The 16097-nt window shown below is 39.1% G+C and overlaps 2 protein-coding genes across 3 annotated transcripts; both read right to left on the bottom strand.

Annotated features, from left to right (window-relative positions):
- Nucleotides 1–546: 546 nt before the first annotated feature.
- Nucleotides 547–7174, bottom strand: pank2 (pantothenate kinase 2). Of its 2 annotated transcripts, XM_056248032.1 has the most exons (8): nt 7081–7174; nt 6734–6983; nt 4544–4896; nt 4210–4463; nt 3913–4089; nt 1464–1587; nt 1129–1254; nt 547–1044 (listed from the first exon to the last, which is right to left on the bottom strand). In XM_056248032.1, the coding sequence occupies exons 2-8, from the start codon at nt 6960–6962 to the stop codon at nt 994–996; spliced, it is 1314 nt and encodes a 437-aa protein (XP_056104007.1). In that variant the 5' UTR covers nt 6963–6983; nt 7081–7174; the 3' UTR covers nt 547–993. The 2 variants fall into 2 exon arrangements, with proteins under 2 accessions (XP_056104007.1, XP_056104006.1); XM_056248031.1 differs by having other exon boundaries at nt 6734–7154.
- Nucleotides 7175–9224: 2050 nt separating this feature from the next.
- mavs (mitochondrial antiviral signaling protein) lies at nt 9225–15303 on the bottom strand. The gene is made up of 6 exons (XM_056248024.1): nt 15098–15303; nt 11749–11814; nt 11526–11655; nt 11228–11408; nt 10426–11129; nt 9225–10059 (listed from the first exon to the last, which is right to left on the bottom strand). Exons 3-6 carry the CDS (start codon nt 11646–11648, stop codon nt 9289–9291), a joined length of 1779 nt encoding a protein of 592 aa, XP_056103999.1. The 5' UTR covers nt 11649–11655; nt 11749–11814; nt 15098–15303; the 3' UTR covers nt 9225–9288.
- Between the last annotated feature and the right edge of the window lie 794 nt (nt 15304–16097).

Here is a 16097-nt window from a genome sequence, read left to right as displayed (position 1 = left end):
CTTTTATTACAAAGAAAATGTACAATCATTTGGATTAAAAAAGTACATTTTGTTGTAGAACACAATACGCAAGGCATAATATTTACTGGTGTAGGAACAAACTGCCTATTACTTGTACAAACATGAGAAATCAAGCAAGTAATATACAAAAGACTATGAGAAGACGGTAACAGAGCACATGTTGGCTTTGTGTTGTTTCATACAATGTTACAGCAACAGGGACACCAAAATTATTCCAAAGGTAAAAAAAAAAACCCCGATAGGAAAGGCTCTCATCTTTGAAGAGGAGAATTATCCATATTGTAATATTTTTTGTTCACCTCCCTAATAATAGGTCAAAGTTTTGCCCGGTCCCTTTCTCTCTAATAGTTTTTTTTATGCAAAATGCTGTCAAGCAACACAACACTTGTTTTCTACAAATATAATATGAGCTACGTATATCCATGACATTCTGATTCTGAACACTGAATAACTGTTTTCATACACCAGACCTCTACAGCATTAACGTTGCATCAGTTAAATAAATAATAGAGAAAAAAAAGGTGCTTGATTAATATCTGCATGTTTTTGAGTAAACGGCTGTTTGATGCAAAATCAATCCATAACCATTAACGGTATAAGATGATAGCTGACACATTTCAGTATGTAAAAAGTGTTGTGAGTGTAAGCTATAGACCGGATCGTACTGCTTTATTCTCATATCAGCTGTTGATTTTGACATACCATAATATAAGACGTTGAAAAAGTTTAAAGGGTTTAACATTTTTAAAGCTTGCAGCAATTCCTAAAACTAGTATTGCCATGTGGTTTATCCTGATTTTTTGACCTGAATGTATAATATTATTATAGTGACTATAATATATTTGGTATGTGGTAGATGACAGGGCTTTGTCTTTATAGTTGAGGGCATGGTCTGATATTTGAAGGCAACTTTGGTCTGTTTGCATATATATGTCTTTTGGTAAAAGACATGAACTAAGATTGATTAGTAGATCAGGATGGATTTGTTAATTCCAAAAGTGCACCAACCGCACCAAAATATCCCTGAAAAACACAAATAAAATGGTTATGAGTGATTTTTTTAGATATTGTTTGAGCTTTGGATGTATTATACAGACTCGCACACACCTCATGTCGAAGGAAAAGGGCTTTGAGTTGTCCTTTGCTCCAGTAGTCCAAAGCATAAGCAAGCAACTTCATGGATAACGTGTTCACTCGCAGAAAGTTCCCAACAAACACCACTCTTTCAATGTTCTAAATAGAAGAAACTCATGATAAGCATTCATCCTGAAAATGCAATTTTTTTAAAGAGAAGTTTCCAAGGAGTTGATTGGCCCCTGGTCTCTCATAGCCCTGTACAATGCTGCTTGATCCAGATTTCACAAGGCAGCACCGTAAAGAGGCTGACAGACAAGGGCTAGGACAACATAATAGCGATTTATAGTGTGGGTGTACATGTGTACCTCGTTAAGTGCACACATGCGCGTGATTGAGCCAATGTTGTTTGTGATGGTGACAAGTGTTGCTCTAGCCAGATCCTCCTTTGAGACCGAGTCTCTCTTCTCCTTACACATCATGTTCCCAAAGCTTCAAAAAAACATACATACACATTATATTGATTATGTGTGTCATAACAGAAACATTTTTAAATGATACATACACATTATATTGATTATGTGTGTCATAACAGAAACATTTTAAAATGATAACAGTATCATATAATGAATAACGTTGTAATTGTTCGCCATATAGGCCTACATGTATAAGTAGTATACACTCTTAAAAATAAAGATACTTTATTGGCATCTATGGTTCCATGAAGAACATTTAAAGGGGTGGTATAATGCCCCTTTTTACAATATGTAAAATAACTCTGTTGTCCCCAGAGTGTATGTGAAGTTTTAGCTAAAAAAACTCCACAGATAATCTCCACAGGTAAAAACGTTGTTTCGTGTGTCCCTTTAAATGCAAATGAGCTGCTGCTCCCGGCACAGAGGGCGGAGCTACAACAGCTCGTGTGTCAGCCGCTCCTCACATAGGTATTTTTATAACCGGAGTTTTTCCTACAGCGTTAAAAAAAAAAATCCCGTCCACACATGCTCGGTCTCGGTCTACATGAAAACGCAAAAACACGCTATCAAGCGCGGTCAAGAGCATGCCACGCCAGCAGGCGGCGATATAAACCTTAACCGTAAAGCCATGTTGGCCAATCAGAAGCGCAAATCTGACGTCAAACACAGCTGATAACGGCGCACACTCTGACATCGCAAGGCAAAACCCCCAGTTTTACTGTCTACACGACAACACTGTAACCGGCGTTTCTGAAAATCCTCACCCTGGCGGGGGTTTTCAAAAATGTTCCGTTTCAGTGCGTTTTCGTGTGGACGAACGGCCGAACCGCGTAAAAAAATCACGGTTATAAAAATACCCGTGTCCGTGTGGACAGGGCCATAGACAAGCATTAAAATGTCAGAAACTGTTCTGCCTTTTATGTTTAAACTGGAGTCGGACAATGATGGAGAGACTCAAGAAGAAGTGACAACATGTAGAATACAACAGGATGTTTCTGAATGGTTAGTTGATGAATTTATGTTGCTGATGTGGAGTTAACTATCTTCAAATCATTGATTAGCATCGATAGCTTGAGCAGCAGACTCACAAATGTGCTTGTCTACAACAACTCTTCCTCTTCTCAACATGGACTGCGTGTTCCCGGGGGCGGGGTATATGTACATTTTAGGGTTGGTGATGTCACTAACCTGGGAGGAATGTCGTGTAGTCCCTATCAGCTGTTTGTTGTAGTCCTTAAAAACTATTTCTTTAAAAGCAAATATCTTCCTTTGCTTTGAACTTTGAGCGTTGTAACTTTGCAGATGTTGTTTATGCTCAAACAGCAACATTACACACTAACTAAAGTTAGAAAAGTGAAATCATAATCAACCACCCCTTTAACATCCATAGAACCTTTCCATTGTACAAAAGGTTCTTTATAGTGGAAACATTTTCTGTAGATTATTAAAATATTATTCACACTAAGAAAAACATGGCATCACTGCGAAATGCTCCTTTTGGAACCTTTATTTTTAGGAGTGTACCATTCAAAAGTTTGGGGTAAATACGATTTTTTTGGAAAGAAGTTAATACTTTTATTCTACATGGATCATTAAATTGATAAAAAAAATTCAGCAAAAAAACATTTTTAATGCTACAAAAGTTTTCTTTTTTAAATAAATGATGTTCTTTTATAAAAAACAAAAACAAACGTATTAATCAAAAAAATATTAAGCAGCACAAGTGTTTTTAACATTGATAATGCTAAGAAATGTTTCTTGAGCACCAAATCAACATATCATGTGAAACTGAAGACTGGAGTATCGGCTGTTGAAAATTTAGCTTATTTTGAATTGTAAGTTTATATAAATATAAATATATATTATTATTCAATAGTTTTTTACAAATAGATGCAGCCCATTAAAGGGTTAGTTCACCCAAAAATTCTGTCATCATTTACTTACCATCATGTTGTTCCAAACCCGTAAGACATTCGTTCATCTTCGAAACACAAATAAAGATACTAATTTGGAAATTTGGACTAAATTTGGAGTAAACCGCTCTATTCATATAGATTAGTTTTACAATCTCTCTATGAACTTTATGAAGCAACAAAGTGGTAGTTGCGTAGCTGTCAATGGAGGGACAGAAATCTCTCAGATTTCATTGAAAATCGTATCTTCTTTTTTGTGTTTTGAGATGAACGAAAGTCTTACAGGTTTGGAACAACATGAGGGTGAGTAATTGATGACAATTTTTTACATTTTTGGGTGAACTAACCTTTAAACATAAAAAAACCCCATTAAAACAAACATAACAAATGCCCCTCAAATGTTTGAACCGTAGTGTAAATGCCTGTACCTGGAGGCAACAGCCCATCCTGGCAAGCCAAATCGCTCATAGTCACCACCGTAGATGTCCCTGACTAGTTTATCTACACGTGTACTTTCCCCTTCAGTGGCCATTGCCAATGCCTCCTCAAAGGTGGAGCATCCAGTCAACAGGCAACACAGCCCTAGAAATGTACCACCACCAAGACTGGAGGGGAGATTGAGAAAAAATTACCATAGCTTTACAGTAAAATCCATTTTTATTTTGTTAAACCGTTTTGTTAAACCTATTAGGAAATTAATGCAAAATTATAAAGCCATGACCGACCTGGTTCCAGTGACACGCTTGTAGTTGTCTTTGGAGTATACAGCCAGTATGCTGACACCTGAGCCAATGTTGACAAGCAGCAAAGGATAGGGGTTCTCCAGGTTGTATGCCCTCTGCTCGCAACAGTCAGGTTCTGTTGGGTTCTCAAAATAGTAACATTCGGATAGACCACTTGAGACCACCGAGTCAATATACAGAACTCCCTTTATCAGACAGTCCAGCTCATCTAGCTTCAACAGCTGCAGATTGGCTATCTAAGAGAAGAGAGACAGCACAGTGAGCCATTTAGTTAAACAGATTGCATAGAAGTGAAACAACGTGAGCTTGGACATACTGTACTGAAGTTATTCTCGTATTTAAATGCACCACCTCCAGTGGCACAGAGGGTGGTGTGCAGACTGGAGAAGTGCTTGTCTCGGCCCATCTGCAGGAAGGTAGGCAGCTCGTGCGTAGGAAAGCGAATGAAGTGCAGGCTGCCCTTGCGACCCCAAAGGGATAGGTCAGTCAGCTCCAGGTGGACATCTCGAATACCTGTTTTGCCGTAGGCGGTGTGTGAGGTGAGGTAGTGACGGATGCTTTTCAGACTCTCCACCTCCTCCTGCTCTTCTTCTGCTGTAATGTCTTTGGGCTCAAAGTAGACCAGCTTCACCAATGTGCCACCAATGTCCATGCCAAACCACGGGAAAGCTGGGGACCAATGACAGGTTAGTGACTTGAGTACCTTGTGCATTTTATGCAAGTAAACAAGAATAAAAATAAAAGCTTATTTTTAAATAAATTGAAATGTAGTTAATGATTAACTTATATTTCTCATAAATAAAGTAGAAATATTGATTATTCGTACAATCACTTGGGCAGGGTTAAATGGTGGCACTTGACAATGTCAACACTACAATGAGTAAAATTGCCAAATTTATTAATATTAAATATTAGCTTAATATGTTATTATTAAAGTTATTGTACTTGTATCAAAACTGAGATGACAGATGCACATATATATATACATACACAGACCGGCTGTTTTAGGTACACCTATTCCACTGCTTGTTGATGCAAATGTCTAATCAGCCAATCACATGGTGATTTAAGTGACTTTGAGAGTGGTGTGGTTGTTGGTGCCAGACGGGCTGGTCTGAGTATTTCAGAAACTGCTGATCTACTGTGATTTTAACGTACAACTATCTCTAGGGTTTACAGAGAATGGTCCGAAAAAGATCAAATATCCAATGAGCGGCAGTTCTGTGGGTGAAAATGCCTTGTTGATGCCAGAGGAGAATGGCCAGACTAGTTTGAGCTGATAGAAGGGCAACAGTAACTCAAATAACCACTCATTACAACCGAGGTGCAGAAGAACATCTAAGTGGAACCCACAACACGTCAAACCTTCAAGCAAATGGGCTACAGCAGCAGAAGACCACACCAGGTGACACTCCTGTCAGTTAAGAACAGGAAACTGAGGCTACAATTTGCACAGGCTCACCAAAATTGGACAAAAAAAGATTGGAAAAACGTTGCCCGAGTCTTGATTTCTGTTGCAAGATGGTAGGGTCAGAATCTGGCGTAAACAACATGAAAGCATGGATCCATCCTGCCTTGTATCAACTGTTCAGGCAGGTGGTGGTGTAATGTTGTCGGGGATATTTTCTTGGCACATTTTCTTTGGGTCCCTTAGTAACAATTGAGCATTGTTTAATTTCCACAGCCTGCCTGAGTATTGTTTCTGACCATGCCCATCCCTTTATGACCACAGTGTACCATCTTCTGATGGCTACTTCCAGCAGGATTACGCACCATGTCACAAAGCTCAAATCATCTCAAACTGGTTTCTTGAACATGACAATGAGTTCACTATACTCAAATGGCCTCCACAGTCACCAGATCTCAACCCAATAGAGCATCTCTGGGATGTGGTGGAACAGGAGATTCGCATCATGGATGAACAGCCGACAAATCTGCAGTAACTGTGTAATGCTATCATGTCAAGGCTTTTCTGAAGGCAAAAGGGGGTCCAACCCAGTACTAGCAAGATGTACCTAATAAAGTGGCCAGTGCGTATGTGTTTATATATATATAGCGTATAATATACGTCTGCACAATTTTACTTTAGTGTTGGGTCGCAAATTATTGTCCAATATAAAATACCTGAAAAAATTAGTTAAGAACAAATTGCTTATTAAATTCATCAACTGGAAATTAGACTGTATCAATTCCTTGCGCAAATATTCTGTATTGTGTTACGTTTATTTCTAAATCCAATTATACATCATCTATCATTTAAACAATATTTAATTCCAGGACTAGTGCTTATTTTGTTTTTGCAGATAAAAAGGAATCTCCGATTTAAAAAAAAAAATTCTAGCAAGTGTTAATCGATGTTAATTTTGAGCGTACAAAATTGACAAACTTTCCTATAAAATATCTGACAACAGGTTTTATTTATTTATATTCGACATTTTTATCACTATGATGTGAGCATGAGCTCCGTTAACCCCGTTATCGCCTTAACACAAGATGGTTCACCTACGCGGCCTGTTCTTTTTCAGCGAATCGAGCCTCAGCATCGCCGGCGTCGATTTTGACATCCGCTGCTCTATGGGTGCACTGCCACCGGCCGCTCCACTGTCTGCTCCCGGTGTAGCAATTATGCTACATGACGTCTCCGTCTTTGATCGAGGCAGCTTGAGCGCTGCCGATTCTTCCTCTTGCTCCTCGGCACATCCCTCGCCGTCACAGTTAAAGCCGTTCAGCTCCATTATGTCGTTTGACAAAAATCTCTACATCGATTGTCAAGCAGAAAAAGCACCGTTAACACATATAAATGCATTGTCAGTATTTCATTTTGTTATTTAGGTCGATCTAGAAAATGTTTACGTCGCTGTGTTTACAACAGTTACTCGAGTCACCAATGAATGCGCTTCTCCTGTCAACTGAAATCGCATCGAGCCAATCAAGTTCTCAGTCTTCATTGGCGATCAAGTTATCTTCATCACCAGCAGATGGCGCGCTTCACAATAACAACACTACACGCATCATCATCATTGAGTAAAAAAAAAACCTTACAGTCTTCTATGCTTATGACTGACCGACCAGAAAGACACAAGGTAAAACATTTTATTTCAGAAGCATTCCTGCCTGGAAATCATTAAGAGTGCGCATGATCAAGAATGACCAGCACACAAAAAACAAGACAGTTTAGCCTAAGTATAAATATTCCCCTAAAGTAAAGGCCCAGAGTTAAAAAGATCAGTAGTAACAATACCACATAATGCATTTAAAATCATGTTCAATCATACATGTCTAAACTTCATATCAAAAAGTGTAGATACAAGTGCAATTGCTGATTAAAATATTACATTTAGGCCTGGTTTCACAGAAAGAGCTTGGATTAAGACAGGATTAGGCCTTAGTTAAATTAGAACATTTAAGTAGCTTTTATAAACGTACCTTAGAAAAAAATATTACTGGTGTGCATTTTGAGACAAAACAATGGCACTTATAATATATTTCAAGATATGTCAGTGCAAGTTGCTTTCAATGAAGACAGCTTGCATTTTAGTCTGGGACTAGGCTTAAGCCTAGTCTGTGAAACCGGGCATTAAAGTGTACTCTGTTCGTTCAGAGTCATTCACAATGTTTACTTACAATATAATTCAGTTTACTCTTACACAGATAATTTGATGCTATGAGCATGAATCAAAAAAAAAAAAAAAACTTATACAATGTAAGATAAAATGCATTTGACAAAAATTATCTTATTCAACTACACTTCAAAATGGACATAAACACTTATACAGACACAAACCGTATATATATATATATATATATATATATATGGGCTGCAATATAGACCTAACAGATTTTTACCCTCCACACATTAGACACTTGGTTTTGTTTGAATTTAGTTGTATCCATCTTAACAGTTACTCCACTATAGTTAGGCCTACCTCTTACAGCCAGTGGTGGAAATGGCCTATAGATTTACTCTGGGGCGGGGGGAGTTGGGGGCATATTGTATATTTTTAAAACATAGATGTAGAAATATCCTATTACATTTATGTATGAAATTTGAATAGCGTTTGGAGGCTATTTCATGGATTTCCCACCCTTGAAATTCACTCTCTGGACTCAGTACCCCCCTCCCACCAAAAAAAATAGATTTTTGTCAATGGTGGAATGCTGCATGTGTGTATGCTTTGATGTTCCAGTAAAATAGAAAGTGTCTGTTGGACAGTCTCACAGAGGTCAAAGTGCCTGCGAAATTCAGGACAGTGATGAAATAGAGAGTTCACTAAGGTGTCTGTGAATGAGGATTCATGAGAAATAAGATACGTTTGAGAACAAACACTGCTGCAGAATCTCCTGTGAGGGGGCTAACGGAGAGGGTTGGAACAATTGTACAGTCTATTACATAATGCTTGAGCAAGTGCTCCAAATGAGCTTTCTATTAATGTCCAATAGAGGTTATGCAACAGCTCCTTATATTCATGGTCCGTCACACAGGATATATTCTTGCAATGTTTTACAATTGACAATACAACCAATTGTTGTACAATGTAAAACCTGTCAAGCTAGTTTTTACAAATTATTTAAAAGGTACATGACACTCCATTTATTAGCAGTAAATCTGATTTTACAGGTGCAACGGCAGTCAAATTCATTAACAGCCCTGGCATACAAGGCATGCATTAGGCACATGGCAGACAAGTATTATATATAGCCCCAAATATATGCACATTAAAAAAATACATAAGTTTGGTGACAGAAGTTATGTAGGATTGAAGGCAAGATTTTCAGTGAGTAACTAAAATTTCAGTCTGCTCCGGCTTTAAAATACTTGGTATATATAGTGGTATGGTATATTTTCATGGTACGTTTTGTCATTTTCTAAACTTGACAGCAGCAGTTACTATCCACTGTTGTTCTTTGGAAAAGAGCAGCCTGGACATTCTTCTTAATAAGTCTCTTTTGTGTTTCTTCAACAACAACATTTTTTTTTATGGGTTTCATGAAACATGAGGGTAAGTCTATAATGACAAAAATTTCATTTTGGGGTGAACTATCATTTTAAGACCTTTTCAGTTAATGCTTGAGCTTCCAGGCCAAGAAAACAGCAGACAGAGCAATCCCAGCAGCAGCAGCAATGAGTTGAAAGTTGTTTATCCCGAATAACTCTGCATAGCCCTCTTCTCTCAGTTCTGGCTGTTGAATAGTTGCTGGCCTAGCATTAGATTCTTGCTCTTGGTAGTTGATGGTGGCTGACTTCTTACGGTCTGATGCCTCTGAATCATGCCCAGATGGATCACTGAGAGGAACTACATTTTCTGTGCCACTATGGTTCAGGGTATGCTGGTCTCTGCTACGTTGCAGCATGCTTGGTGGCTGACCATTCAAATTTTCAGCAGGTGGCTCCTCAGAAAACCGGATTACATTGACCAGTGTCCGACTATCACAGAAAGATTCATAGTGGTCTTCCTCTGGCTGGTTAGGTGTCGAGGGAGCAGCAATGTCATTTAAGGACTGAGAAGCAGAATCAAGGGAAGTAAAGGGAGTGGAGGTCTGCTCTGCAAGACTAGGAGACCGTCGAGGTTCTGTGGAACACTCTGTTGCTCTGCTGATCTCCAAATCACCTGAAACCACTGAGCAAGGCTGTTCTGGCAAGACAGGAAGAGTCTCTGCTCTGTTCTGCTGGGGTTCTGGATGCTGAAGGATGCCAGGTTTGCTGAAATATTCCTGGTCGATGGAAGAGTGAGGGTCATCAGTAGGTGCAGATGATGTTGCCTGACCTGTTCTAGTCGAATTTGTTTGGCAATTAAAAACTGGTAATCCAGCAGTGTTGTTCCTCTGAACATGCTGCAGAGAAAACAGAAGATTAAGGCACAGAATACAATTTGTTTCATCTTAGAACTGTACATTCTGACATATGGACATTACTTGGGCACACATTCACATCTGATAAAAGATTACTCTAAATCTAGATTAGCTTGTTCAGGTGTGTTTGATTAGGGTTGGAACTAAACTCTGCAGGACAGTGGCCCTCCAGGACCAACGTTCCTCACCCCTGCTCTAAATTGTAATGTAGATTTAATGTAGCTGCTTTGAAATAATATGTATTGTGAAAAGTGCTATACAAATACTTGTGAATTGAATTGAAAACAAACTTGCTATATTATAGCTTTGGCGAAGAACAACAGTGGAGTGCTTTGGTTTGAGCATTACCTCGTTTGCAGTTGGGTCAGAGATCTCTTCAGGCCCCTGAATTGTCCTTTCCTCTCTCAATGGGAGATTAGATTCTTGGACAGGGACCTTCACAGAGGTGCTGGTGTCCTTGACTGCGATTGGCACCTGGATCTTCTCTGACATCTGAGAACTCTGGGAGGTGGTGCAAGGCTGTGTAATTTGAATTTGAGAAGTGTTTGAGGAGGATGCTTGAGCACTTGAGGTGGAGAGGAGAGTTTCACCAGTTGATGAGGAGTTGGTGGTTTGTTCTGTTAAAGCCAAGCCATCTGGAGTATCTAAAACAGGCGTTTTGTTCTCAGCAGGCCCTATGAGGGTTGGGACTTTGGAGACTGAGACTTCAGCAGGGGGAGGTGTTTGGGAAGGAGCAACAACCAGAGGTGCATTTTCAGCTGGGGATACTGGTTCAAGAGAAGGTGCTGGAACCGGAGTAGGAAGTTTTTGCACTTGCTGTGTCTCTGGAACTTCGAGAACAGGAGCAGGAGCAGGAGATGGTTCTGGTGCTGCCATGTTGGAAAGGGCAGCTGAATGTGCTGGGACGTCCACGGCGGGTGGAATCAGCAAAGAAGAAGTGGTCGCTGGGACAGTATGAATTGTTGCTGTGATTACGGTTGCTGTGGCACCAGCTGGAGTAGGTGCAGGTCTAGGCACAGGTCTAGGCACAGGAGCAGCAGGAGCAGCAGGAGCTGTATTATCTATAGACAAACATAAACAAAAAAGGCATTCATAAATAATGCCCCTCCTTTTCAAAATTTGCTTTGAACACAAGCAAGATAGCTCTTACTTGTGATTCCTCTGATCCTGTCATAAGCAGTTCTCATCTCAGCGGCCAGTTCCTCATGTTCACAGTTCTGCAGTGCAGTGATGAACTCATTAGGCCAGTTCTCTCGTCTGCGTAGATTGTCCAGAAGTGTCTGCATAGCAGTGAAGTTTCCAGAAGTTTCTCTCTTGGCTTCAATCTCTTCCTGCAAAATGTAAAATTCTAATTAGTAAACAAAAACAATTTAGCTAACTGAGCTTTTCACTCTTGCATATCTGGTTATAGTGGTGATGTTATGTGTGGTTAATGTGATCTGGCTTACCCTGTCAGTGAGTGTGAGGCATGGCAGGTGAGGTAAGATAGCTCTCACTTTGACTGTTGATGAAAAGCGAGCCAAATTTGGCCTGATCGCTTTGTTATAAAATTGTTCACGTGTCAATGACATTTTTGCACTTCGAAAGAGAGAGTGATAGAAAAAGAGTTTTATTTAGTGATTTATTGTCATCAATTACAGTAAATAAAAACACATACTTGAATATAAGTACCTGTTTTAAACAGTAAAAATCAACAGCCTCTTCTTTGTTTCCTTGAATCTGGACTCCAAATTAGCCCTGGGAAAAGAATTAGAATTTTTTTATTCATTCAAATCTTTGCGGTGAAACCCTTAAAAAAAAAAAAAAAAAAAACTCTAATGTGAAGGTTAACTGTGAATTGGCTTAAATTATCATCAGCTAGGCAGAGTACAATCTACTGAAATATGATTGCATCATCTCATAATCCATCATGAATGGCACTTCTGGATGAGGAAAGCTTTCAACTAAAAGTGAAAGTGAAACTGGTGTATATTGAGAATTTTAGGGAAATCCTTATGTTTCCATTTGGTCTTCATTAAAAAAAGGGTTGCGAACAGAACAGAAAAATGAAAATTCATTTGACATAACTGCAAACAGAAATAAATGTTTGTGAAAATGTAGAGCGGATGTGATGAATGTAAAGCAGATCATTGTTGCAACATTTACTCCTCAGTACAGGGGATGTCCCTGAATGCCCCCATATTTGCCCAAACTCACAGGAGTACAACATTATTCACTATATTGGGATGCCAGGGCCACACCATGCCCCACCCACCCACTTAACCAACCCTTAAAGGATTAGTTCACTTTAAAAAAAAAAACTTTTGCTGATGATTTACTCACCCCGATGTCACCCAAGATGTCCATGTCTTTCTTTCTTCAGTCGAAAAGAAATTAAGGTTTTTGATGAAAACATTCCAGGATTTTTCTCCATATAATGGACTTCAACTGTTTGGGGCCCATTGAAGTCCATTAAAAATCCTGTAATGTTTTCATCAAAAACCTTAATTTCTTTTTGACTGAAGAAAGAAAGACATGGACATCTTGGATGACATGGGGGCGAGTAAATTATCAGCAAAAGTTTTTTTTAAAGTGAACTAATCCTTTAATGACGCTATAGCTTCACCCCAAAACCGGTCTGAGACTGCTGGGCTGGCCTGGCGCTGCTGTCCTCAGACTGCTGTGGCATATTGCTCTGCTGCTCTGCAGTTGGTTATTATTAAATGATTCCCCAGTACAACGGTGAGTAATGAAGAGAGACCACAGTGTGTTGTGTACCTCAAAATATTAGCTACTGACAGTATATGAAGCCAAACATGTTAAGACGCCACAAAGGCTACGTAACTTCACACTGTGAGTCCAAATCCGTCCAAAAGTTTGGGAACCACTGCAGTAGAGAAAAATATTTTCAAGCCCCAAACATGCGCCTGCGCCCATATAAAGACACTCTCAGACATGACCTTACTTGTAAAAACCTAGAATTTTACAAGTGCCCAACCCCCTTAATATTAATATAAATTATTTGATGTTCTTGATGTGGATGTTTTAAGTATTTCTAAATTGTGCCACCATGTAAAGAGTGCATGCATATATATTTTATGTTATTTTGGGACAGACAGATCAGATCTCTACCTCATATAATATGCCAGTTAATCAATATGTGTGCTAAGCTTCTGAGCACATGAACAGTATATCTGTAAATAATTTTCATTTGTGATGAACATTTTACCATTTAAACATTTAAATAATTTGCACTTAAAATGGTCATTAGTAGGCATATTATCTAGAACTGCACCGCAAAGTGACCTTGAAATGGATGAATAATTTAGTATTTCTGTTTGGCAGAGAGCACAAAACTGATGTGACCTGGACATTACCCAGCTAGTGGAAAAATTAATGATCTCTAAACATCAAAGCATAAACTACTGCTGTTCTGCAACCAATTGCTCCTCTTTCCCTCAAAATGTCAAGTTACACATATGCTGTTCCTAGAAGGAAGGAAATCATGTACAAAACTGGCATGCCAAAATCCAATGGAATAAAGTGACATCTCGAAGCCCTGCTCTTCAACAGATACATGTACCATTTGACCTGTTCAGTCTGCCTATTTACTCACAATAAATAAAAAATGTGCCCATTCAATACACTCCATATAACATTTTATAAACCACCAGGACACACCTACTGTACTCATTCATTATAAGTACTATTTTCCACATGTTAGATTATTAGTATAAAAGTAGTATATCAATAGAATAGAAAAAATATACAGTATAATAGTACTGCATAATGTACAGTATAATACTAATTTATAACAGTATACAATATAAAAAGTATAACAGAATAAAAGTCAACAACTGAAAACAGAGATGGTATGTGAATACTTTTCAAGAAAGTATTCAGTCGTGTGTAACTAAACTTTTGACATTCATACCCCTGAAGCCAGTCCAACCAAACGAGCCCAGAAATACAGTCCTACCTTAGACAAGATTGCCAAAGCAGACAAAGTCACACAAGCATCACCTGCATCTGTGACACATGGCAATATGCAGTGTGGTTTGTTCACGCTTTACGCATCAATTCTCCTTATAGCCAAAAGGAGGATTCAGGCAGACGTCGGGTTCAATCGACAGAATAACGGTGAAGTGGGAACAGGTCATCAGAAACTTTGGTCTGTTTGCACTTAAACAGCTCAGCAATTATAATCTGTTGTCAGATTCAATGACAGTACTGATCTTTTAAACTAAGGCACTGGCAGGTTAATCCACAGTTCATGTCCCTCAAAGGTCAAACATGAAATGGTTTAACTGGAACAGAGCCATGTGTATTATCTGTCATCTTGTATGATAACAGGCACATGAGGGTCCATTCACTCTTCTAATAAAGACACACTAAACTAGACAAGTATGCAGGTGCTGTCCTTCCTCGGAGCTAATGTGCAGCCAGCCAGATCCAAGACTATTCACAGTTTTTAATAAATTATTATAGGGTTTAAAGCACGAGGTTGAGGTCACAATGACAGACTTCTTAATTGGCTTCTGTTCAAGGAAACTGGCAAACCTACTCTCATGAAGAATGTCCTCTAAACGACCGTACCGTTTCCCTGTAAAATCTTGAAGAAACCTTGTCAAGTACTTTGATCACCAGGAAGCACCTACTTGTCTTGGTATCCAGTATACCACACTTTAAAGTAGCTATGCTACATTGTGCCTGACTTAGAACAACAAAGAAAAAACCTTTGAATCCCAAGCAAACATTCTAAACAAGAAAATATTCGAACCAATTAGAGAACATGTGTTGTAAGTCGATTTTACGAGGAAAAAGTAGTCGCGGGATACAGAAACATACCAAACGCGCATAAAATTATAACATTTTGACTTTATGCGACGGGTATTGCAATCCGGCTGTTTGTAAGGAGAACCCTTAGCATAACTGGTGCGCGAGCTTTATGCATTTACACATGAAACAAAAGTAGGCCTACAGTATAATTAACGCACATAACAACTAACATTCCTGAAATGTAAAGTGTATTTGAACTTACCCTTTAGAGGAAGGTCAGTCTATCAATTCTTTCGCAGACTGAGACACTTTCGATATGCACGTCTTCGTTCCAGCATTTAAGGCACAACCCTCCCCTGTCATCACACGCTGTTTGTCTTTTTCATTGGATCTCCGAAATGTGTTTCAACTTGTTACAATACGCCACTAAATTCTCGTATTTCCGTGTTGCTAAAATGATTTTGGAATATTATTGGAATGGGACGACTTTTAAAACCTTAATATTATTATTTGTGGGCTATCTTATGGTGGCAGCTAGGTGTAGTGATCTAGGGGACGAACTGAGGTCGAAACTCGAAAGTAAACTAAAATTATGCCTGGTCAGATAGACTTTGAAATACATGATTACATATTTTAATTATACAGCTCTTAAAGGTATGGTAGCTGTAAAAGCTGATAAAGACGCCACTGATAAACTCTCCGAGGGAACGGCATGGACGTGCTATGATACTTCCAGTTAAGTCCCTCAAGCCGAAGTTTTTGTGGCCCGGGTGATATTGTCACCATCAAAAATATATATTAAATGTGTAGATATAAATAGACTGGGTGTGGGTTGAACCCTATGGGTTGAACAGTGTGTGTGCACTCACTGCGCAGACGCGAGTTTTCAGACATGCGCGTTTATGCTTGCACAGTTGACCGAAATAGTCAAGTGGTACTGCCTTTACTGTCTATGCTCACTGCAGAGTCAAATGACGACCAGCTCCTCCTCTCTGGAGCTCCAATGGGGTGGGATTAGTCCAGCTCCTGCTCTCTGGAGCTATGGGTGGAGGATAGAGTTGTGGATAGGGTTAGGGTGTGGTTGGATATTCTAGCTCCACCCATGATTAGACCCATTACATTCGCTCCTCCTCGCTGGTGCTCTAGGAGGAGGAGCTACACGTAAGTCTAAGTGCCACAAGTCATTAAATTTCCTACCATTCCGATGAAGTTATAATTTTTAAAGAAACAAAACTTTTTTTGTTAAAAAATGACCGAAGAAC

This window comes from Rhinichthys klamathensis, unplaced genomic scaffold (assembly GCF_029890125.1).
Source record: "Rhinichthys klamathensis goyatoka isolate OS25496 unplaced genomic scaffold, OSU_Roscu_1.1 h1tg000053l_1, whole genome shotgun sequence".
Taxonomy (NCBI): Eukaryota; Metazoa; Chordata; class Actinopteri; order Cypriniformes; family Leuciscidae; genus Rhinichthys; species Rhinichthys klamathensis.
This window is presented reverse-complemented; position numbering and strand designations above follow the sequence as displayed.